General features: G+C 36.1%; 1 protein-coding gene across 5 annotated transcripts in view; it reads right to left on the reverse strand.

Moving 5' to 3' along the window:
• LOC113989701 (dystrophin) overlaps positions 1–25,340 on the reverse strand; it is a 553,659-nt gene that overhangs the window by 396,748 nt on the left and 131,571 nt on the right. For all 5 annotated transcript variants that reach the window (XM_027724535.2, XM_027724552.2, XM_027724569.2 and 2 more), the window contains exon 2: positions 8,257–8,432. In XM_027724535.2, coding sequence (XP_027580336.1) covers positions 8,257–8,432 — 176 coding nt within the window. The remainder of the gene's footprint in view (positions 1–8,256; positions 8,433–25,340) is intronic.

Below are 25,340 nucleotides of genomic sequence, written 5' to 3' on the forward strand. Positions count from 1 at the left end.
TTCGTTCTTGACCTGCTAGAACGTTACTTCTATTATAAATAACATCCTGCATGACAAGTGTCATATTATGCAAGACAGTAAAATAAAGCACTCTGTGTTAGCTGAACCAGCTAATCAAATTAAAAGTTTTAACTCAGTGACTGACTACACCTTTTGAATAAGCTGATTTCCATCACCATAATTACATTTGGAACAACAGACACATGTAATTTCTAGGTGTTTAAATTTATGGTGGCAATGAAAAAATTAACAGTTAATTGTTATTTAGGGAGTATGGACTTCCAAATCCAAGCCTAATAAAAACTGGAGTAAAGAACAAGAGCCATCAGTCGACTTGGGCATGGAAAGAACAGCTCTCAAGAAAGCAGCTGGGAGTGTCTTGTTGAGAAGCAGGTGACTGAGGAATAAGATTTCATTTTAGCAGCTGGCCCTATGGAGCCAAGCAGATTCATCTCCAGCACAGGTCTGCATGCTGTTATACACTACTGCCTTATCCTTATAAACCAGCCTAAGTTCCCAAAGAACTTCGAAACTGCTTCTCTGTTGGTGAAAGGTTTATTTCATTAACACTGAAATATAACCCACCTCATTTGATGGAAAATTCTCGAACTATAGCAGAGAAGTACATATTTCCGTATTAAAACATAGCAGATTTATGTTTGTATTTCTAAATTCACAGTGTCCCTTGGTCAACTATTCTGACTGCACAGCTGTTTATATGAATCTTATATAAATTATACCCCTGGAAGCAAATATATTAATATTCAGTATTTAATACTAAGTAGTAAATTCATTCGTTTTCCTATCAGCATTTTGTATATATATTTCATTGATCACAGATTAGTTTTCCTACCAGCATTAAACTGAATCAACATCAAATTCTTATGGAAGTCCCCAAAATACCCTGGAAAGATTTTTTTTTTAAAACTATAATTAATCCTTAGTTATATTTGTTAACTATTATGTAAACATTCATAGCCTATTTCAAGTAAGCCTGTATTTTCATTTGCAGTGTCTAGAAACCACATGGAATGCATATTGCAGCTCATATATTTTCTCCGTAGTCAACAATGTGGTACCAATACCATAGCAACCTGTAAATAGTCTGTGAAGCACATGAGATGTTTAGAGTTTGTAACTGCACGTAAGTGATGCTGGATTTATTTGGGAGATGTCAGCTATAGAAATAAAATATGTAATCATAGGAGTAGGACAGATTTACACTTGTGACTCATATTTCCATGTGCAAGTCCAATAATATTTTGTGTCTTTTTATTTTCTAACATTCAGCTGCCAATTTTGTATTTATTGTATTTCTAGGATTAGGAGTTAATGTGTTTACTAGATGTTACTGAGAATACGAGAGGCCATCAAAATAGTAACAACAATTCAGAGAAAATATTTACTGAGGAAAAATTAATTTCCATTCTCTCTCTAAAGAATGTGCAAATATGATTCATTAAGGTAAGGAACTTTAAATAATTGCATGAAAATACCACATAAACTTTAGAAAATTTGAATTTAGATGTAAATACTAAACAGTAAGAAGTTTAGCTAAACTACCTTGCAAATACCAATTTACACCAGTGATTCTTTTCTAGTCATTCATTATAAGAAATCTGAACAGTCAAAAAAAGAAAATTCAGAAAAATTCAATATGTAGCTGATTATATTCTGGAAAAAAAAACCACATGTATTGACTTAACTGTCATGAAATCTCTCCATCCTAAAACAGTTTTTAAATTGCAACTAGAAGCTAATCACAGCCTTCAATATACTGAGTGTTCAGGTGAAGGAAACCAATCACTTTTAGCTAATGTGCTATGGAAAAAAAATAGAATACTTTAATGAAGATACAGTATGAAAAATACTAAAAACTATATTTACTTTATAACAATTAGTTTTATTTAGAACAGAAAGCTTGTTTTTACATTCAGGAAAGTATTTGGAAGTATTCTGGTAAACAGCCTTTGTTCTGTCATTCTCTCCATAATTACTTCAGACTCGCTTGAGTAGAGATCTGAACAGGCAGTCTGCAGGTTCAAACTCATTAAAAGTGTAAATGTATTTGCAGCTAAAATAATGAAAAATTCTCTTCCATTCAACTGAACCCAATTTTAACAAATGTCAGGATCGTGATGAATAAAAAACTCCAAACTGATTACTTCTGAAGCAGTGAAGGAATCTAATTCCCAAGCATCTGTTCTCAAAAATTGCACAAGAAATTTTTAACAAAGGTGAAAAACAAAAAGAACAGCCAGCACTACTGTTATGAGGCTGTCAACTCATTTATGAGTGTTCCCCTTATCAAGCTCCTACTTGAGATGTTGCTTCCCCTTCCATGTACTTTCCCTTGACTAGCTCTGCCTGGCCCTGTGTTCCTGCAGTGGGAGTGAAGGTGCAGTACCACACTGCTGCCACAGCCCTGGGTTGCTGCCACCCAGGCACTCAAGGGCACACAGGGATTTAGGGATATGGCAAGCCACTGCATCCTAAAGCCATCCAAAACTCAACTGTCCCAGTGGTGTGTCTCAGCACAGACATGCACAGCACGACATGGCCTGATGTGTCTCAGGGGACAAAAAGGCAGAGAGAACTTCTGTTGGTGCAGTTTAGAAGATTCTGTATTAAAAATGATTGCTGGAGTATGAAGAGGGAGAGAAACAGACACTTTTTTTCCCATCCTTGTTCAAGGATTAGTAGCATCTATTCAAAGGGTCATTGAGACTTCCCCTGGTCTCTAAAGTCCACATTTCAGTTTGGGTAACACTGTTCCAGTGTACAAACTTCTCCAAAACATGCCACTTGCAGCAAAATGTTAACAAAACCTCAATTAAATTCCCAATTTACTAACTATCAGTGTATCAGACTTTCAATCAAGTTCCACTTTATTCAACTGCCTATTTCAAAGTTTGCAGTAAGATAAAATGACATTCTCACCTAATTCTTAGCTGGATGGCTTAGACTGCAAGATAGAGAAACTTTAAACACTGAATTCAAACTTCTATAGTTTTGAAACTCTTAGATAAAGGCAAGTGAAAGATAACAGCCTACACAAACATAACTCAAGCATAACCTCTTGATCTTTAGCACCAAAGATAGGAGATTCAAAGTCAATTTTAAGATTGTGCTTTGCCTGGGTTCTGCATTTGACCTTTTAAAACTTAAAACAAGCTTCTTTTTACTGAAGAGCAGTACGCATTCCTCAAATTGTTTTGAGATTTAGTTTTATTTTCCTGTCTGTTTTTAATTAAGTTGACCTTTGTGGACCAAACAATTTTCATTCATTAAATCTACCAGTCTATCACTGAGATTAATATTAGTGTGCAGTGAACTTATGATCAGTTTCAATTATTTATAGAATATCATGGTTTTGATCAGGTTTATAGTTCTTATTATGCAGGTAGTTTAATATTTATTTCAAATTATTTATGAAAACTGTATTACCATGTTGAAACTTGGAATTATATCCCATATCAATCTTCCCCTTTCAAGTCAACCAACCACAGGGTTCATGGTGGTTACAGGAAATATTTTGAATTTACAGGGTTCTTTATCAATGCAGTGATAATATTATGCTCTCATACAGAATAAATAGCAGACCATTTAACAGAGCAACCTCAGAAAAACTGACAAAACAATTTTGTAGAATTCCTCCTCCCCTACTCAAAATATAATCAGTGCATCAGAACCTGAAAAATGCCTGAGTGCGTGACAAAAGCTACCCCAACAGAGTGCCATCAACATTGCTAACAGGAGATGGAATTAAGGGGAACACAGAAGACTGGCTACTTTCTTTACTCCATTCACCTCATACTCTCCCAGGATCCACTGTCATCATATAGAGTTGAGTCACAATAATTTCCATCCTAACCTTCTCTGGCCAGCATAACCTAGACATTCAGAAACTACAAAGTAAATCTTAAATCCATTTTACTCTCTCTTACACTTTCAACAAGTAACCTTTACTTCTGGCACTGAGGAATTAGGTGAGTAACATGTTGTTCCACATTCGGTTTACCCATCACTTCGACTTCGTAAACTCCAGTCATATCCCTCCCGAGATTTCTCTCCAGATTGAAGATCTCCAGCTTCTTAGTCTCTCCACACAGTGTAGCTACTCTAAACCTTGGGTCATTTTAGCTGTCCCCCTTCATCTATACTTTCTGTAAGTCCCTTTGACATGCAGAGAGATCTGCACACAGTAACCCACTTGAGCACACAATATTTGATATCAGCAAATCAACATTTTTTTGTTGGTGGTTTTTTTCATAATACCCTTACTGATGCAACCACTCCATCCTGCGCCTGAAAACACTGTCAGTGACAAAACTAGGATCACTTTCTTGAGTTGTAACAAGCTCACCATCATCTAAGCATGGTATGATAATATTCATTGCTTCACATTTGTCTCTGATGAAGATCATCTACCCATCTGCTCAGTTTTGGAGTTCCCACTATCAACTCAGCATTTGACTACCTAAGGCTTAATGTCATCAGCATCCTTGGAAATGTCACCATACACCTCCTGTCTTCAACTAAATTCTCACATTCGTGCATCTTACAAAAATACTGTGTGTTGCTTTCTGTTACTCCTGTAATCTACACCCTCCATCCCACAATGGATCTTTAAAGTCTTGAAAATATGAGCTATGGGCTTTAGAAGGATGCCCAAAATGGAGTGTTGATGTCTCACCTGTAAACAGGATTATAAAATTCAATTTCTTCCATCTTGGTAAGCAAACAGCAAAACCAGAATTTACAGTATTTAAAATTTCCTTGTCATTTAAATAATGCTTAGCAACATTACATTTGAATCTGAAATCACTGTCAGATTTCATTTCTGGAATCCATTCAATTGCTATTTTTTTTCACTTTCTTTATCCTGAGATCTGCTGAGCCAAAAAAACTTAATAGATCACTACTCCTCTGAGCTACTCGAAAACAACTTTGAAAGCAGAGCACAATGTATTGACTACAAAAAATAAAACATAAAACCTACTAAAAATTTTGAGACAGTTTTATTTTCTGATTTGAAGAAGGTTCTAAATGTTAGAAATGTTGTTTCTAAAACTATTTTATTTTCCTTTGAAATTATAAAAGGAAAATATATTATACCCAGTTTGCTCTCCCTTAAAACAATATCTTCTTCCATTATAGTTCCATTTTTTCATTTTCAAAATTGACAAAAACATCTTAGCACCCCCTTCATAATAATAAAATTCTTTTAACCATGAATATTTTATTTTTTAGGAAAGATAGGCAAATATTAAAAGACTATGAAAACTTACATGATTTAGAATATAAGCATTCTGACTTAGCAGTTGGGTTTGTTTTGTGGTTTTTTTAATAGTCTGTTAAAGTTATTCTGAAAAAGGGATTCATGTTATTTGACCCACATTTATTGTAATTTATATTCTAATAAGATACTAAAATATATTTGACATGGTGCAAACACATGCATTGGGAGATACTGTGACTATATTGGCTCTTTTGGGTTGCAAGTAGAGGTCACTTCTTTCAACTTGCCCTGTGTGCTTTGATCATGCTTTGATCTTAATCATAAATTAGAGCACTTTGGATGACACAGGTTTCAAGTCCCAAAAAGAGAGAACCTGACTGTACCCCAAACCCAATTAGGACAACCAATGAAAAACTAAAAGATGTCAAACATAAGAGACATGAAAATCCCACGACATCATGGCTATATAAAGACTGTGCAGCTGATAAGCCTATTGTCTTTTCATGCCCAGGATCATCAATAATTGAGGACTAGATAGAACACACCACTTATTCCTGTCAAATAGGTTTCTTTCCTTTGAAAATCCAGCCTGTGAGAGTAAAAAGATGAAATAAAATTTAAAAACAAACAAACAAACAAACAAAAAAACACAAAGAAAACAAACATACTGGGAAGCAGTAGCTAAGCTAAGCTGGGGGTAGAATCTGTTTTCAAGACCAGGAATAAAAAAGCATTTCCTGGCTCTTACACAGCCAGGAAGACTGGGTGATGAATAGAAGCACAAACTCCTCCATCCTGATGCAAAAATCTTACTAAAATAGACCAAGAACATTTATATCAGTTTAAAAAAACACTATCAGTATTCCTGCTGGTGCAATGCATTTATTCACGCAAAGTTCACTAACTGAGGTCTCTGCAATCATGGTCCTTGAAATTATACAAGTTGTCACTCCAGATGAAAACAAATCAATCAGTCAACACACTAAACAGACCAAAGGACTTGCATGTGCAAGTGTTTATGTTTATCTAGGGAACATAACTGTACTATTCCCACTTAACAGATCATAGCCTTCCTTAAAATATAGAATGTGCCAAGAAATTCCATGTAATCCTGCTAATGCTCCATTGAGCCAAAAGAGCATTCAGATGGACATTTCTACTGAAAAATGAAGGATTGTACAATACCAATCTTAACCACAACTGGAACACATTTTATAGTCTCAGACAAAGCTCAACCATCGATCTCTTTCTTCTGCTGAAGAACTTTACAGGGCTATTAAAATGATGTGTTATTGTTTTGTAAGTGCTGGCACTTACACAACAAGTTAATGCTTAGAAACACAGATGGGTTTCCAATGTACAAAAGAACAGCTTTTAGTGTGACAAATAAAGGTCAAGGACTCCCTTGTGTAAAAAGCTGCAGTACCATCAACACCTGGAAATACAGCAGAAAGAATTATTTAAGGCATCCCTGAAGCTTCTGACAGCTGTAGATTACATGCTGCACCTCCTTCCCTAACACAGAATCACAGAATCACTTAGATTGGAAAGACCTGTGAGGTCATCAAGTCAAACCATTAACTCAGTACTGCCAAGTCCACCACCAAACCATGTCCCTAAGTACCATTTCTACATTTAAATACCTCTGGGGAGACCTTATAGCACCTTCCAATACCTAAAGAAGGCTTACAGAAAGGCTGGAAAGACACTTTTGACAAGGGCATGTAGTGATTGGAAAAGGGGGAATTGCCTTAAGCTGAAGGAGGGAAGGTTTGATTAGATATTAGGAAAAAATTATTTACTTCTGAGTGGTGAGGCACTGAAACAGGTTGCCCAGAGAGGTTCTCATCCCAGGAACTGTTGAAAGCCAAGCTGGATGGGACTCTCAGAAACTTGATCTTGTGGAAAGTGCCCTGTCCATGGCAGGGAGGTTGGATCTAGATCATCTTTGAGGTCCCTCCCAACCTTAACCATTCTATGATTCTATGGTGACTCAACCACTGCCCTGGGCAGCCTGTTCCAATGCCCAACATGTCCCAAGTGAAGGTTCGATCACGATTAAACTCAGTAATAACCTTTCAGGACACTCCCTTATGACTCTAGTAAACATTTTCACAGCTTTTGCCCCTCCATGGCTCTGAACAGAAAAATCAGAATTAACAAAATCTGTTGCACACAACCAGTTCTTCCAGTAGATCTCTAGCATTCATTAATGTACCTCTATAAGGAATATTCTGGGTTTTAAAAAACATGGATGAAGAAAGCTCTACCTCTATTTTCTACTGTATTTTAAAGCAGAATGGCATATCCAGTTAGGTCTAGCATCTAGGTTAAGAACATATCCTTTTACAAAACCTAGTTTAAACAGCAACAATTTTTTTAAAAAATTGGAAATCCTCTTTTTAAAGATATAAAGCCATTTTTGCACTATCTGTAACCCAAACACTCCAACTTCCTGTGACTGCATGAGAAAAACAAATTGATGTGAAAGTGATTATAAATAACCTTAAATTGAGCAATCCATTCTTTTTATCCAGGCTATGAAATATAGATGTTAATGGCATTAATTATGATAAGTGAATTAGATTAGGATTAACTGTATCAATTAGCTAATGTATTATTAGTACTACAGAGATCTATTTTAATGACATACAATCAAATGGAAAGGTTATAAGTCAATTGTAAATTCTGTAAATGAAGCTCCAATCTGTGCTATTTTTAAATCAAGAAATAACGTATGTTCATTTGTGTTTTTTTTTTAAACAGTAAGAGTGAAATTATAAAAATGTGGAGTTTGGAAGGGAGTGGGGAGTCATTGACAGGAGTAGATAGCAAAGAAAACAAAACAAAAAATAACAAATTATAGTGGATGTGAAATTTAATTACTGATAATTCCTTATATACACGAAAACTCTAGAAGTTGAGAACTCCTTTGAAATATTAAGCGAGAATCAAATCTAAAATAACTAAAAATAATTCCCAATATTTTTCTTCTATGCTCCCTTTTAACGTACCTCTTTCTTTTCTCTACCAGCTGTTTGCAGATCTCCTGCCACCGGGTATTCAAACTTTCCAGTTGTTCCTTCAGCACTTTAGCATCTGCTGTTGATGACTGCTCAATAATCTCTTCACCAGTTACATTCAGTGTTTTGACAACAGTTTGCTGTCGCCCAATGCCATCCTGAAGCTCCTGTAAAATACACAGCACATACACGTATTCATGAAAAAACGCTTCATCGCATATTGGCCAGATGGAAAGAGGTGAAAGTTTTTGCTCTTTTCCGAATTCCAAATGAAAAATCCAAAGATAAGTAGACAGAAAGACATCTCATGATTTTGTAACAAGTACCTTTCAGTACCTCTACAGTCTTTTATCCTCTCCTGTATTCTTGTCTACTAGAGATTGTTGCAGTAATACTGTGCACAACAGTTAATAAGTAAAACTTGTGAACAAATATATTTCTACACACCCAAAGGTATACACCACATTTATTTAACAGCCTACAAAGCATTGTTAGGTTTGAAAAGCACAGTGCAGGGAGTTCCTACTAGCTATCAACTCAAATAAGGAATGTCAGGAAAGTAGAGACTGGTTTGGTTTTTCGTTTGTTTGGTTGGTTTTTTTGGCTGTTTTTTGTTTGGTTGGTTTTTGTTTGTTTTGGTTTTTTCAACTGGGTTGGAAAAGACCTCTGAGATCATCAAGTCCAACCCTTGATCCAACACTGCCATGGTAACTAGACCACGGCACTAAATGCCACATCCAGTCTCATCTAAAAAACCTTCAGGGACAGAGAATCCACCACCTCCCTGGGCAGCCCATTCCAATGTCTGATTATTCTCTCTGTATAAATTTCTTCCTAATATCCAACTTAAACTTCCCCTGGCACAGCTTAAGATCATGCCCTCTTGTCCTACTGCTGGTTCCTTGGGAGAAGAGACCGATGCCCACCTGGCTACAATCTCCTTTCAGGTAGGTGTAGAGTTTGAAATATTCTGATTCCATTAAAGAACACATTTTTCTCCAGTTGCAACAAGCCTAATAATCCATTCACTTGTGGAATTTTTGGATTTGTTTTGGATTTTTTTGTTTTGGGTTTTTTTATGGGGTTTGCTTGTTTTGGGTTTGGCTTTTTTTTTTTTTTTGGGGGGGGGAGGTTGATTTTGTTGTTATTGGTTGGTTAGTTTGGAGTCTTTGGTTTGTTTGTCTTGTTTTTTAACAGGACTGGGGGGAACTTTTTTCTAAGAAAAAGTATTACAATGTTTCTACTTACACAACAGAATTAAAAACTACCACAAATAACCAACATGGACAATTCTCAAGTTTTACTAAATGCATGGGGAAACATTTTTCTACATATTTTATGATTTAAAAATAATTATCCCTGTAGCTATCTTACCTCACATTTACAACACTGTTCTGAATCTGTAGCTTAGATTTTAACACTGCCTGCCTGTTTAAGAAAGTCAGTACCTACAAACAAACAAATAAATAAATAAATATTTTCATATTTTTAATCATCAGTAGAGCATGAGTATTTTTTCCTTCAATTACTCAAAATATACAACCAGGCAAGTGTAAAATCATTTTCAATGGTTTACTGCTAAAATAAACAGAAACTGCAAAAAAAAAATCTACACTGTGATATTCATACTTACGATAGGTTTTCACAATTTCAGGAAGTGTGTCTAAATCCTACCTACATACAAATGCTTTCAAGTAAAATTCTGAATCTATCTTTTCTGGAAGAAACCAAATACTTCAGCACTATCACACCCTACAAAAACATCATATGCTTGTTTTCTCTTTCTAAGTGCGTAACATAAATTGCAGAGCCTGTCAGTAAATCTGCATATTAACATTAAATAAAATTTGTCCATGAAACAGTTAAAACTGGCAGGATATCACTTTACAAGAATGTAAAAGATGAACATAACTACTTCTCATGCTTTTTTCGACATATATCTTCAGTCATGAGGTTATGATTGAAGTTCACAAACTGAACAACAATCAAAACTCAGGTGCCAGCTATTATTAATTCATTAAACTGCAGGGAGTCAGTTGCATGCCCTATCTCAGCTTTTGCACAGATGTTACATGGACAGCTTGAACACCAACAGCAACAGACTCTGGGACACAGAGGAATATGTCAGTAGGTTGCTGTGGCATTTACCTGGACAGGAGTCATAGCTGAGGCAGAGGTTTACTCTGTTGAGATCTAACTTATCCTTACTATACTTTCTGTTTGGTTTTCTTAGTTTCTTTTAGGTTGTTACAGAGGAGAATCCCCTGCAAAACTATTCCTTTCTTACATTCCTCTCAGTAAAAACTGGTCTGCTGATGTTGGGGTTTTTTTCCAAATTACTTTCATGTCCCACAGTTTCAGAATAAGAAGTAGCAGTGATGACCATAATGTGGCAGTAATCTGGATACTGTTTTATTATGTCTTGATAGGATGAGAACGATTTTTCTGCAGGATCCTGACAAGCTATGTGACAGTCCAGTCACGTTGCATCAAGCACCTGCTGGTCCACAGTGTTCCAGCACACTTTGCTTTGCCTGTGGAATATGTAAGGTTTTTAAGATACCATTGTAACAGAAACTGCAAGATCTTCTAAGACCCAGAGAAGACACATAAAATCCTCTTCCTTTGAGGTATCGAATTTTATTTTCTTTCTGTGATGTACACTAATACAATAATACCTGGTCCAACTGTTATTTTCAGGTACATGATTTCATTATTAGCAATAAACAGCGGTAATGGCCAAGTAGTTTGCTTAAATGCAAATATTGTCTACCATTGTGAATCTGAATTGGCCCTTTTACTACACACTTCAGTATTGGTAATGCCCAGCTTAAAATGAATGCCTAGTTTTTGTACATATTCACTGTATTTCACACTGAGTTTAGCACTAGAGCCTTTGCGTTATGCAGTGGGGAGCATTACATGGGTAAATCATAACGATGTATAGTTTGAGGAAAAATATATTACAATAAGTGCCTTTTTTCCAGCAAGGCACCTGAAACCTTTGTGCTATTGCATGTGCCTGTTTGAAGTTAAGATCCAAAACCAGCACGACCACTTACTGAAAAAAAATAAGTCAGAACAAAGCTTCTACCTTTATTCGGAAGGCCCACTCATAATAGATGATCAAGGCAAGAGAACAAAGAAGGGAAATTCTACTTCTGAAAGTCCAGAGTTTTTAGAAGGAAACTTTTTAGAATTTAGTTGTTATCTCTGCATCACCTTTTCTAAATGACAGAAATAATGACCAATCAGTATACTATTATAAACTGAAATGCTAATTAAAAGCCCATTTAAATACTCTGAGCCTTTTTCCTGTGTTAACAGCAGCTTAAATTAGTTTTTCTTCCTCCCCCAGCATTCACACACACACACATACACAGACACACACACATAAGGAACAAGTACATGATTTTCACACTTATTTCAATTGACAAAAAATTAAACAAGGGAATTTTCTCATTTATCCCACAAAATTATGTAATAGGCTTTACTTACAAAGTAAAAAAAGAAAATAGCTGGCTCAATTGCAGAGACAGTCTTGGAACTTAAGATCCTTAATCCTGAAATGGGAACCTTGCAAAGGATGCATAGGAATGAGAAGTGTGAACTTCCACCAGAATATAAGAGAAGGCTATAACAGAAGGTTTTTGGCCATCTGCATTTCAGATCATCATAAAGAACCCAATTTGAGATTTTTTTTTCCAAGTATTCTAGGCATCTGACACTTTTCACATGATTAAACAGAAAGACGTGCTGATGAAATTTGTCTAGATTCCATGGTCCATGAAAAAGATTTTTGTTGATAGTGGGTACTGTACAAAGCAGAGCCTCCCATGAAGAGATTTAGGGGTTTTTTTTAAAGCATTTTGAACTGAACAAATATTTTTTAACTGTTTTGCTCAAAGTCACATTTTTACACACTCATCCCAGAGCTGTTAACCACAAAGATGCTTTTCACAGCTTACATATAGTATCTCAAATTTGTCAGCACCTATAGTTTCCTATTAACCTATAGTTTCCTATTAACTTCCTCTCTATCCTTACCACAAACCTGCATGAGGGCAAGGTGCTGGGAGCCTGTACAACCCTCCCTCCCACGGCCCAAAGGTTTATGGTTCTACAAAAGAAATATTGACATCGAATGTTTCTTGTAGTTTCACTTGGCATTTCACTCCTTCAAACAGAAATGGCAAACAAAAGGGCACATTGCCCTTTGGATTCCCAGCTCACTTAGAAGGCCATTGGAAATACCTATACTTGCAATCATGCAGTTTCTAATCTCTTTATGAACAGAGTGTACAAACAAATTTAATTAAAATTATATGTTTATATAATATTAAAAAAAAACAAACTCAGAAAAGATCTCACCATAGAGATACAAGGAAAATTTTTTTCACAATGACAGTGGTGAAATACTGGAATATAGGTTGCCCAGAGAGATGGTAGATGCCTCACCCTTGGAATCATTCAAGGTCATGCTGGACAAGACTCTTACTGACCTGATCTAGTGGAAGATGTCCCTGCTCATTGCGAGGGAACTATGATTAAACTTTTTGCAGATAAGGAGAAGTAACTTATATAATTGATTAAAGAACTCACCAAGCAATTTCAAATATTTTACATCATCACATTCTTAATTGCCCCTTTTTTTCCTGATTCCTTTCACAATGCTCATGACAAATGACTAGGCAATATGACAAAAAGAGAAAATATTTTTTTGGATAGATTCCTGATATAAGTTAAAACAAAACAAAAAAAAAAAAAGAGTTGATGAGGATTTGAAGTAAATCTGTTTGCTTGCTTTGCCCGTATCATGTAAATTAAACATTCATCAGAAAACTCAACCACTTACACGAGAGGGTACCTGAATGGCATCATTTTGCCTTATTTGTTATTTCTTAGTTAATTTTAACATACATCAGATAACCCTTTCTGCAATCTCATTTACTCTTTTCATTGACAGAAATAGCATTTTACCATTAAACTAAATCAGACACTATTCTTTGAGCAATCTTAGGATCACTTTCCTCTTTTCATTGTGGTAGATAAACATACTTAACAATAATTTATTGTTATGGAAAAACCCTGCAGCAACACTAAGAAATACCACAAACAAGCTAATTTCTGTCAGAAAAAATAATGGTCACAAAATGTTTTAAGTGAAAAATAATGTGCTGCCTTTCCTTTGTTTAGGGTAAGGTACAGATCCAGAAAAGCATGTAAAGGTACTATGCACCACTTTCAGAAACCTGTAGTCTTAAATTCAACATTAATGTGCTGTTCTTCAGTCATTTACATAAAAATTTCTTCTATTTTGAATTGTATAAAGCCATACGGTTGACATAAGTGTCTACCCAGATGCAATAACATAAATCAGAGAACTGTGAAAACATTTGGTGGAAAACTATCCCCAAAACAATTTGCTAGCATTTGGTTACCAGAATGAATTTACCCATTAAGAGTATGTACCTCTGTTCAAGATTCTATTAGAAATAAGGGAGAAATTAATTTTCTAGGCAGTTAAATCCCAATGATTTAATCTGGAGACACATCACTAACACTTTGGTAGGACTAAAACAATCAACAAAGAGTATATGTTGCTTTCTAGCTGTTTTGTGATAAACAGTTGTGCAATCTTATTGCTTTTTGTGCATTACATTATTGTGTTTTTATTACGAAGTATGGAAAATTAGGACAGATGATAGAGATGGAAGAGGTGAAAAAACAGTAAAGAAGGAAGGCAATGTTTGTTAAGGAGTTGACAAGAATTTAAAACAAAGTGTTTTATTCTTAGAATAAATTATGGGCATTACTACGGATTGAATATTACTATCAACTCTGTTCAAGAGCAGCATTTGAAAAAGGTGACAGTAGGCTCTGGGCAGATTCTCCCTATAAAGCAGACCTAGGTTCATGTAGTCAGTATGACTGGTTTTGTACAGCTGTACAAGAGAAACCAAAGGAAAAGAGAATTGCCACAGACCTGTTTTCTGAGTAAACAATAAATACTCTAAAATTACAAGGAGATTTCATTCTCATTTTGAATAAAATTATAAATTTGTGGCTTAAGCCACAGTTTATATAAATAGTTTATAAAGAATATAAAAAAAATGCTTGATTTGTTATGCAAACTGCTTTGTTGGAGAGCCTTAGGAAACTACTACTCTATCCTGCACTATTTTATTCCTATATTTTGATGCTGTTTAATTAGAAAGACATGAAGTCCAGTATTGCCCCAGATGCATTACTAACTGTCTATGACTGATACTATTCACAAAAAAATTTGAGTAAAAAGTTACTCCACAATTCTATAGCTTAAAAAATTAAATGGAGATACACAACTTCTCATACTCCACTGAAAGCTTCTAATCAGCTAGTCCCAGATTTTTTTGAAAATTTTAATATCTTCCAGATTTTATCCCTTGACTGCACCTCTTCCCTCTAGAAAGTGAAAAATTCATTCTTCATAAGACAAGGCATTAAAGCTGAAATTTTATTATTTAACCTATACAAATTCTTCAGTCTAAGCTGCTGTCCTTCAAAAAGCAGTAGTCTGCTTAATGGCCTAGTAATTTCACACCTCAGCACTGCTGTCTGTACCACTATCAAATATAATTCCAAATGCATCTCCAGTTTTTCTTATTGAATTTCCCTGAATGAATTTCTCTGCATAGTTAGCTCTTGAGAGGCACATATCACCCAGTAAGACTTACTACCATGAATTTCACCAAGGTGACAAGCTGGTTTGTGAGAAGATCTGATTCCCCACTCATTGTAATAATAAAAAGTTAACTTGAATTTGTCTCTTCCTCTAATGGAAATTTCTCATACCTTTAAATCCACAGGGATACAAAAGGAAAGAGGAAGTCAAGGCTTGAAAACTGAAATTTTCCCTCACATATACCTCCTGCAATAAAAGTATTTTGAACATATTAATCAACTTCATCTCAATTTCCTAGCTTTTCAGAATGATCCAACTTGGAGCTTTGGATGACTTGATATTGGCTCTTGAAGATCTTCTGAACGCGACTGCTATGGGTCTAAAAGCTGCCCAAAGACATTTCAAAAATCTGTCTTTGCTTTCCTTTACCCTTGTCTGGACAAAAAGTTACAAAGTTGCTTTGGATTTTCAAGGTAAGGTTTTGATAGAGAGGGAGCTACAGGGGTGGCTTCTGTGTGAAGCTGCCAGAAGCTTCACCCATGTCTGGAAGAGTCAATGCCAGCCAACTCCAAGATGAACCCCCTGCTGGCCAAGGCCAAGCCATCAGCAACAGTGGGAGCAGCTCCGGAATAACTTCGTTAAGAAGGGGAACAAAATTCTGTGCAATTGCAGTAGGAGAAAGAAGTAAGAACATGTGACAGCAAGAGCCCTGCAAACACCAAGGTCAGTGAAGAAAGAGTGGGAGGATGTGCTCCAGGTGCTAGAGCAGAGATTCCCCTGCAGTCCATGGTGCAGACCATGATGAGGCAGCTGTGCCCCTGCAGCCCACGGAGGTCCATGGTGGAGCAGAGATCACCTGCAACATCTGTAGAACCCCATGCCTGAGCAGGTGGATACCCAAAAAGAGGCTGTGACCCTGTGGGAAGTTGTGCTGGAGCAGGCTCCTGGCAGGACCTGTGACCCCATGGAAGGAGGAGCCCCTGCTGGAGCAGGTTTGCTCACAGCACTTGTGTCTCCACAGGGGAACCACGCTGGAGCAGTCTCTTCTGGAAGGACTGCACCCCATGGAAGGGACCCACACCAGAGCAGTCTGTGCAGAACTACACTCTGTGGCAGTGACCCCATGCTGGAGCAGGGAAAGAGTGTGAGGAGTTCTCCCTCTGAGGAGAAAGGAGCAGCAGAGACGACGTGTGGCGCACTAATCGCAACCCCCATTCCCCGTCCACTTACACAGCTGGAGGAGAGGATGTAGAGAACTCATCGGTGAAGTTAAGCCTAGGAAGAAGGGAAGCGTGAAGGGAAGGTGTTTTAAGATTTGGATTTGCTTCTCATTACCCTGCTCTAATTTGATTAGTGATAAATCCAATTATCTACTCAATTTGAGTGTGTTTTAGCCATGATGGTAACTGGTAAGTGATCTCTCCCTGTCCTTATCTTGATCCATGAGCCTTTTGTCATATTTTCTTCCCCCTCGTCCAGCTGAGGAGGGGAGTGATGGAGCAGGTTTGGTTGGGCAAAACACTCTCTGGGACTTAGAGGTATTGAAAAAAAAGATATATTATTGGTTCAGATGACAGCTGACCTTGGCAATTTAGTCACCTTCTTAAAAACTACTTAGATAAACAGTATTTGTCTTCAAATGTTGAAACTTTGCAATCAAACTGCTTGTGGTTTTATAAAGATATTCACCAGATAATTAAATTTTTTTAAAAAAAGGAACATCACTTTCCTATTTTTTACAGTGAGATGTAATTGTTAAAATAGGCCATATTCCTTTAAATTCACATTTCATGTTGCTTCCTAATGTGACACAAAATTGTGATGAAAGTCATTTCAGTATTAAACTGTAAAGTGCATGACCAGAGGTCTACTTTGTGTTTCTAACCTAAATTACACAGTTGCTTCTTATAAGTATATTAATTCAATTTAATTTTAGAACTGATTTGGAAATACTGCAGGGAGAAAGAAGAAATATTTTTTCTGCAAAAACTCCACTGCTACTGCATACTAACTATAATGCTTCAGGTTAAACACATAAAATTGAACTTTGAGTCCAAAAATCTACACCCTGATTTTGCAGCATAGATGCATGCCACTAAAATATATTATTTTCCATATTGATGTAGCATCAAAATGTAAAGACAAGCCTCTGTCAAAAAACTTTTCCATTTACCTCTACACATAATAGTAGAAAGTTGTGACTATGGCCTGATTTGATACCATGTTCATTTGCAATTTCTGATATTTGTGACTTTTTGATATTTTACCTGCTCTGCAAAGCTATAACTGAGCAAACAACGTCAATGATAAGAAAAATTGCTCCATCTTCAATCTCTTTCCTCCTATCACAAATCAAACTACTCACATCATAGGTCCCAGTATATTAAAAATAACAACATGGCCTAGTTTCTTCAAACATAGCGTAGTCTTAAGTTTTCAAGGACATCAGTAATACTGATGGATTTACCCTAATATAATGAATACTTTTTTTTAGCTAAATAAGTCATTTTATTCCAACACAGTGTGAATGTAGTTCTTAATTTTTTCTGGCATATATAAACAAGTTTATTTTTCCTCTATTAAAAACAGATAGTTACTACACTTTTATGATTTCACAACTTTTCCTGATTCTTATAGAACTACCCAGACCCTTACATAACCCAAGCTATTTCTTATATATCTCCTATGCATCAAAAACTAGAAAACTTGAATTTGCTTTCCTATGGAATCTATACCTGGAAATTATCATCTCTAGTAATTAACTCGGCAGCACTGGAATAAACACATGTGCCTCATCATCCTTTTTTCCTTTCAAACTTGATAGTTAGGCTGTATATATTACCTCTTTCTGTTGAAATTACTGTCTACAACAGTGGCTTCCCAGTGGAAAATTACTGTGGTAGACAAGGGGATGAATCAGTTTAGGCTTTCAACTCTTTACATACAGCTTTGAGTGTAAAGCAAGTAAAATGGTGTTCAGTACCATGTACAGCCTTGCTTAATAATTTACCTGTTATACATCATTGTATTATGACCTTGCACTACAACAGTAGAAACAAACTATGTGTATTGGTTCAATGAGATAAGGGAGGCAAAACTAAAGTATTGCCTGAAATTTCACTTAGGTTAGCACCAGAATCAAATAAACCTAGCCAGTAGAATTATTCAGTTTCCAAGAAGAGAAGGAAGAAGTCTGATTACAGCAACAAAGTTATTTCCCTGCCTAGTCCTGGAAGTATAATATAGCATAAGGTCAACTGTCCTGAATTTAAGATAGACTGAAAAATACCTAGCAAATCATTTACTTGAGGATTTTGGCAGCCAGAATTAATTGTCCACATCCTCCTTTTCCTCCTTCTGTCTCCCTTAAGGCAGCATTTGCCTGAAGCCTGTGGGTAAGATGAAGTGATGGGAGAATGTCAGCGGTGAGGGACAGACGACAGAACAACCAGTCTGTAAGCAGCTACCATGTCGTCTTCATTCTACTTCTGTTTAGATCTGCTGGTCCTTTCTTTGCCTTTCATATCTCCACCAACTCTGGATTCCTAAGAGCTGTTGCTTTAGCTCTTTTAGTGCTGAGGAGAGGGTTTTTGTCCCAACTGAGTCATATTAATTTAGGTAGACTGGCTTTACTCCCTACAACAAACACTGGAGTGTTTCACAATCCCTGCTACCCTTTATTTTCCTCAGTATCTAATAGACTTAGCCTGTGTATCCATCTTGTTCCTTCTTCAGAACATAATTATAGCGTTGGAGTCTGATCTTTTATTAATTCAAATGCTTTCCTAAGCATGCCAATGTTGCTACTCAAGGGATATCTGATTTACATATTCCCATAATTTCATTTCTGATTACTAAATTCATTAGCTTGCTTCAAAGTAGTTCATATTATAAACATAGTAAGACTTTCAGGAACTGATGTTCATTGCATATTTAACATTTTTCTCAGAACACCATCACAGTTTCAAAATAATAACCAACATGTTTATTAGAAATTTTCATTTCAGTGAAAAACATGCATCTCTACATACTGACCTTTTAGGGGAAGAAAAACAGGCTGTTTTAAAACATCAAGGCTTAGAAATAAAAATCAACTTTTATAGGCACTAGGTACTCTCTGCTGGACAAAACTGACTTCAGGTTGGCTTTTCTCACATCTTCAACAAGACATAATATTGAAATAACTGTAACAAATCTAAAAGAAATACGTGTTGACAACAGAGGAATTCCAGGCTAAAGATGGTGACCCAGGAAGCAATTAAGGATAGGGACCCAGGAAGCAAGTAATTCAGGAAACATTACTTCTCTTTCTGAAGATGTGTCACTATTTCATAGACTTGTTACAAACAGAAACAAACAAACAAACAAACAAAACCAAATCTTGTTTAATTTTTGTTTCTCTACTGAAATATTTAATAAAGGTTATGGGTGGTTTAGTAGACATTCATACAAATTTATGAAGCAGAAGCATGAGGTAAGTTTTTTAACATGCTCAGCTTCCCTGACTGATGGACGCTGAGGGCATTCAATACTATTCCGAACTAGATTCCAGCAAAATGGCTCAGGGTAAAAAACCCCCATGTTCTTCTATCAAGAAACATTGCAGAGGGAAGAGGTACACTTACATAAAATCAGACTCCTTTTTGCTTTCTATGAGTAATGTATAATTTCTGCTAACTTTCAAGTTTCTAAAAGTAGAATAGTGATTGTCCTGCTCTGCTCTGCACTGGTGCATCCTCACCTTGAGTTCAGAGTGCAGTTTTGGGCACCACAATATAAGAAAGACATTAAACTATTAGAGAATGTCCAAAGAAGGGCAACAAAGATGGTGAAGGGTCTTGAGGAGAAGCTATATGAGGAGTGCCTGAGGACACTTTCTTTGTTCAGCCTGGAGAAGAGGAGAGTGAGGGGAGACATCATTGTGGTTTACAGCTTCCTAATGAGGGGAAGGGAGGGGCAGACACTGATCTCTCTGTGCCCAGTGACAGGACCTGAGGAAATGGCCTGAAACTGTGTCAGGGCAGGGGGTGCTTGGATATTAGAAAAAGATTCTTCACCCAGAGGGTGGTTGGGCACAGGAACAGGCTCTCCTGGGAAATGGTGGCACCACCAAGCCTCTCTGAGTTCAAGAACTGTTTTGACAATGCTCTCAGGCACAGGGGGTGATTCTGGGGTTGTCCTGTGCAGGACCAGAAGTTGGACTTTACTGATCCTTGTGAGTTCCTTCTAACTAAGAATGTTCTATGATTCTAAAACTTTAAGTACTGACAGTATGTAACTAAGTACAATTTTCCATATTTAGAGAAGACAGAATTAAACCAGTGCCATTTACAGCTCACTGTTATGGTATCCAATCACTACCTGCAGCATCATCTGAGAATGAAAACAATATACCAATGCTATAATAATACTAGGTTATATTAACACTAGATTATTTTAATAAAGTGTGAATACAGTGCTATAATAATAGAAAGATAATACTGACCACTGCATTCTAATCTTATCCACAGGATGCTACACACAGGAAAACCAATATGTTTTACAAAACCAATTTGATTTATTTAGGGAATTTTATTATTTTATTTTATTTTTTATTCACAAATTTTTACACTTACATTTTACACTGAATTTCTATGCTGGGACATAGTTTCAATAAGCATATTAAATTTTTTGTTAAATAAATACTTGCTTTTCAAATAATTAATTTTTTAATGCTAATATGATCTTAGATGGCTTAAATTATTATGTCTTATAATAAGATGACAAAAGAACAGTACATCCCATCAAATAACTGGCATAGCTAGAAACCTTCAATTCATCCCCTCAAAGAAATCCAAGTAAAAAATAAGTTCTGCTACAAAAGAGGATGTCTGTCTTCTAGCAGACATCAGTCTCTCCCAAAATGAGTTTAAAAATAAGAACACATCAGTAATTGATTTTGTCTGCTTATTTCATATTTATACTAAAAATATTACAATAAGAATAAACATACACAAATGCCACCAGAATTAATACCACACTAAAGATCTACTCAATACTTAAACAGAACCAAAAAGGTTATTTTCTGTATTGCAGCATCTTTCACAGCAGGAAAAAATGATTATTAATGATAGAAAAATTTATTGTGGTTCAAAATTAATATATTGATTCCTAGCTGAAGGGCAAAAGATCTACAGAATTTTTCAGTCAATCACTAAAATCTCATTTAAGAAGTTAGATAAAACTAGATATTGCTAATAATTTAATAAATCACTTGGAAACAGGAGAAACAATATAAATTGGATGTTCTTTGCAGCCTGCAAAACTGATTTTGTCCCTTAAAAATGCTAATAGCTCAAATTGTACTTAGCATATTTCACAAATATTTTGGGTAGAATGAAGTGATTACAGTTTTTGGAATAATTCTGACTAAGATATTTCTCTAACTGCACATAATTTTGTTTCATGGTAATTTTTTACATTAAAAAAGTATTTTTCTTCTATTCACTGTGATGCTGCATACCTAATACACCTTATAGATTGTATAGCTTCTGCAGAAGTCTAACCTGACATGAAATTCTAACCACGAAATTCTAACCTTAATATAAAAGAGCTAAATATTTGTTTGGATAAAAGATCCACTTCATTATTTCTGTTTTTTTCTGCAGAATCACCAGAGGCTACAAGATTGAGTATGCATGCCTTAGAGAATCCACCACGATAAACAATTTCTCTGGTCATGGAGACGAAAATCAAATATGGGATTCAGTTTGATACTTCTTAAAAGGAGTTCACAGCGGTCTACCTGGCAATAATTCATAATATTTCCTTAATTAAACCCCCAACATATGCATGCCAACATCCACACATTTCTCCTTCAGTCTGTATTTGGAACAGTGCTTTACTCTCAAGCAAGATTTGAATGGTAAGGAGTAGATCTTATCACTATACCAAAACTAAGAACCTTTACTCTGCTCCTCAGGTCCTCAAGGAAGACCTCCAGCACGATTTACCAGGAGCTGCCCAGAATGAGTGAGACACCCCACAACCATCTGAGATGCACTGTCTGTCCAGCTGCTCACCTATCCTGCAGGTTGTCTGCCTCATCTACACTGCCACAGGGAAGGCAGGGAAAAAACAACCAACAACAACAAACCAAAAACAAATTCTGTAAGAATGGACTTAATGCCAGTTTTTTTGCTCTCCTTGTCCTCTATATCTTCCATCCTTTCCAAAGCAACAGCTCCAGTGCTTGCATCTCTCTCACTAGGCAAGGCAGGGTAAGTATGTGATAGCCTGTGGACCAAGAATCGTTCACCTGTGAGCTTGTGGGTTGCTACTCAAGGGAACTTTTAATTTTGACCTCTGCTTCTCTCTCTCTCTCTCAGAGTCAGCACTGAGTCATGTCCTACCCAGCTACTGATGTTCTAAGGCTTGTAGGAACTTAATTATCTGTGAATCTCTACCTCTGCTTCTGATTTGATGAACAGTGAAATCAAAAATCATCACAAATCTACTATGATTCATAGACTGAAGACAGAAAATGAAATCTCAGAAGCTCCATTGACTCAGGTAAATGAGCTGAAAAGTTCCTCCAAGTTCTCCCAGTTCAGCAGTGCCAGAAAAAAGAGAAAGGGAGGGGAGGGCTTACAGTAGAACTTTAACCCTCGCTCTGTGCTCAGGGATGCTGGAGGCACTTTAGGCATGAGGCTTATAGTTTTGGGAGGCATGTGGGAAAAGTAGTTGACTTCAGGTTCATATGCCACCTCTCTGTGGCTTGTCTGCTCTCCACTTTCCAGGAGAGGTAATGAAGGTATTTTTTTTTGTACAAAAATCCCCTACTTTGAGTCTGCCAGGAGTTATACTCTCAAAACATTATTATGAAGCTACACGTGAAAATGCTTAAACCATCATAATTATTAAATCTGTGGTTCTCATATACATATCCTTGAGCAAAATTAAAGTGTTTTCTTTTAATTAATTGCTGTATCAAAACCAGCAAATAACATGAAAGAGATGTAAATAATATTTCTTTGCATAAAGACAGACAGAAAGCCAGGATAAATAACAGCCTATAAAAATATTTCATGACTTTGTACAAATTAACACATCAACTAAAATACGTTATCCCAGACAGATGACCAGACAGAAAAGGAAACAAATGGTATAATTAAAAGCAAACTAAACCTGTTGTAATTGCAGAAAACCTACGCCAAGATTTTCTTCATTGTTTTTCTACCCACTATAACGCTTGGGAATACCCTAAGCACATACTTGTTTCTGTAAGAGCCAGTCTTGAAGCATCTCAGGTGTTTCACTTGACATGACAGATACGTTCTAAATCTTGATTATTTCCCAATTAAGGACACTTCTGATTGTCAAACTCCACTGTCATTATTTATTTCTTATTAAGAAAACATCCACCCTCACATAGGAAGACAGCTGCAGTGAGTTCTGGTGAGAAAAGAAACAGCTTCCTGTAAATGGAGGGGAGAGGAGTCTGAACTCACTGAGGTCCTGCACAGTTTCTTTTATGTGAAACTGGACATTCAGAAGACAGAATATAAGGCAAAATATGATTTAGTCACATCTTTCAGACGAATCAAATCCTCTCTTTTCCTTATTCTAGACTCAGTGTTTTCTGAATGCTATAGGGAAAAAAAGAGGATTATGAGAAGTAAAACGATGACAAAAAGCAAATTTTTTTTGTGTTTGTTTTTGGGTTTTGTTATTTTGTGGGGATTTTTTGTTTATTTGGAGGGGGGTTTTTTGTTTAAAATTTCCTAGTTCCAGATACTAGTTAAAAATAGTGCATTAGTCCTTAGACAGTCTGCAAAGACTGAAGTTACATAATTCATTCTTTAGTAGTGAATCAAGATATCTATTTGTCCGGGTAAATAACCACACAGGAGTGATGGCAGGAGAATACTTCCCAGAAGGGTTGTCAGTGATAACATGCACAACGCAATGAGATTTTAAATGAGAACACAGCCTTTCTAAATAATGTACACTCCTCAAGACACTCTAGAGACACTAGACAACACAATTCCTTCAGACAGAGATCGTGCTTAAAATACTGTTTTTCTTCAGTGTGCCTGATCTCCATTAGAAACTTAAGTCAGACAAAAAGAAAGTATTTCAAGTGAAGTGTTTTGAACCCCAAGAGGAGAACATGATAAGAAACAGATCTATAAATATAAACAGAAAGCTATCCTACAACAAGAACGGTGTTGCGGCCATTTTTTTCTTTGAAATTGTTTATGATAAATCACTTCTACGATTTTTGAAGAGAAAAAGGGAACTTTTGCTCACAGAAATATGCATTCTGTTGTAATTCTCCACTTAGAGGCCCCAAAAAGGGAGGTGGGAAAAAAAATTCTGTTCAACCTACTCCTTGAATCACTGTAAATATAGTGCAATTCAGAGTTAAGCCTAACAAAGATGGAAAAGCTGTTTTTTCCTGTTTTAATAAGTGTTGGGTTTTGAACCATTTGAATAATTCTGAATCAGTGAGAGCTTACTTGGTAGTGGAGAAGATGAGTTATCTTTACTTTAGATGAAAATGGAAAAAAACCCATAAATTATAAAATTGTATGCCTATCTCTCCTGTCAGACAATATTAGCCTCTCTTTTACATCTCATTTAAGTTGTTATACCATTATTTCGTTTGTTAGACATCATAGAAGGATCTTGCCAGGGAAAGCAAGAACAATATAGTCACAAGAAATGATAGGGCTCCAGTATGGTCTGTTGGTTTTCACTTACTTTCTTGATCCTTATCATTGCCAAGATTTAGACCTCTCTTTTTGCCAGAACTTCAGCTAAGCTAAAGATAGCTTGTAAATAAATCAAGCTTTAAAGACAAACCACTCTTTCCATTGATCTCAGAGAAAATTCTAGAAATAGCAAGGAACAAAAAATTGGGACACAGGCGAAAAGCAAACGTCTTTCACACTCATGAGTCACAGTGTTAACGCACATGCAGTCCTGTTTGCTTCTCTGGGAAAGATGGTTAGAGTAAATATATTTGTGCTGCTTTCTCATTTGCATTACTAGTTTGTACCAAATGTGTCAATGTGTTGTACAGAATAGTACACAGTTCTGGAGTTAAAACTACATTTTACAGAAATTAACGATTGATAATTTAGAATCACATCCACTCTCTTTAAAACAAAACAAAAACCCAAACATGACAGCCAACGGAATTGGCCTTAATCAAGTCACTGTTATGCTTATTTCTTCACTGAAGATGTAGGAAAAGGTTTTTAAGTGTTTGTTTATTCATATTTAAGAAAAGAGAATATCAAATTTAGGACTTTTTCCTTTGCTTGTTTTTACTTTCTCTGACCTATTTTCAAAAGGTCCTTTGCAACACTGACTACATTTTGAAATTTCCCTACAGCTAAAAATGACTTAAAAGTATATTTATATG

The sequence above is a fragment of the Pipra filicauda genome, unplaced genomic scaffold (genome assembly GCF_003945595.2).
Source record: "Pipra filicauda isolate LSUMZ 115617 unplaced genomic scaffold, ASM394559v2 scaffold284_size963001_pilon, whole genome shotgun sequence".
In the NCBI taxonomy this organism is placed as follows: Eukaryota; Metazoa; Chordata; class Aves; order Passeriformes; family Pipridae; genus Pipra; species Pipra filicauda.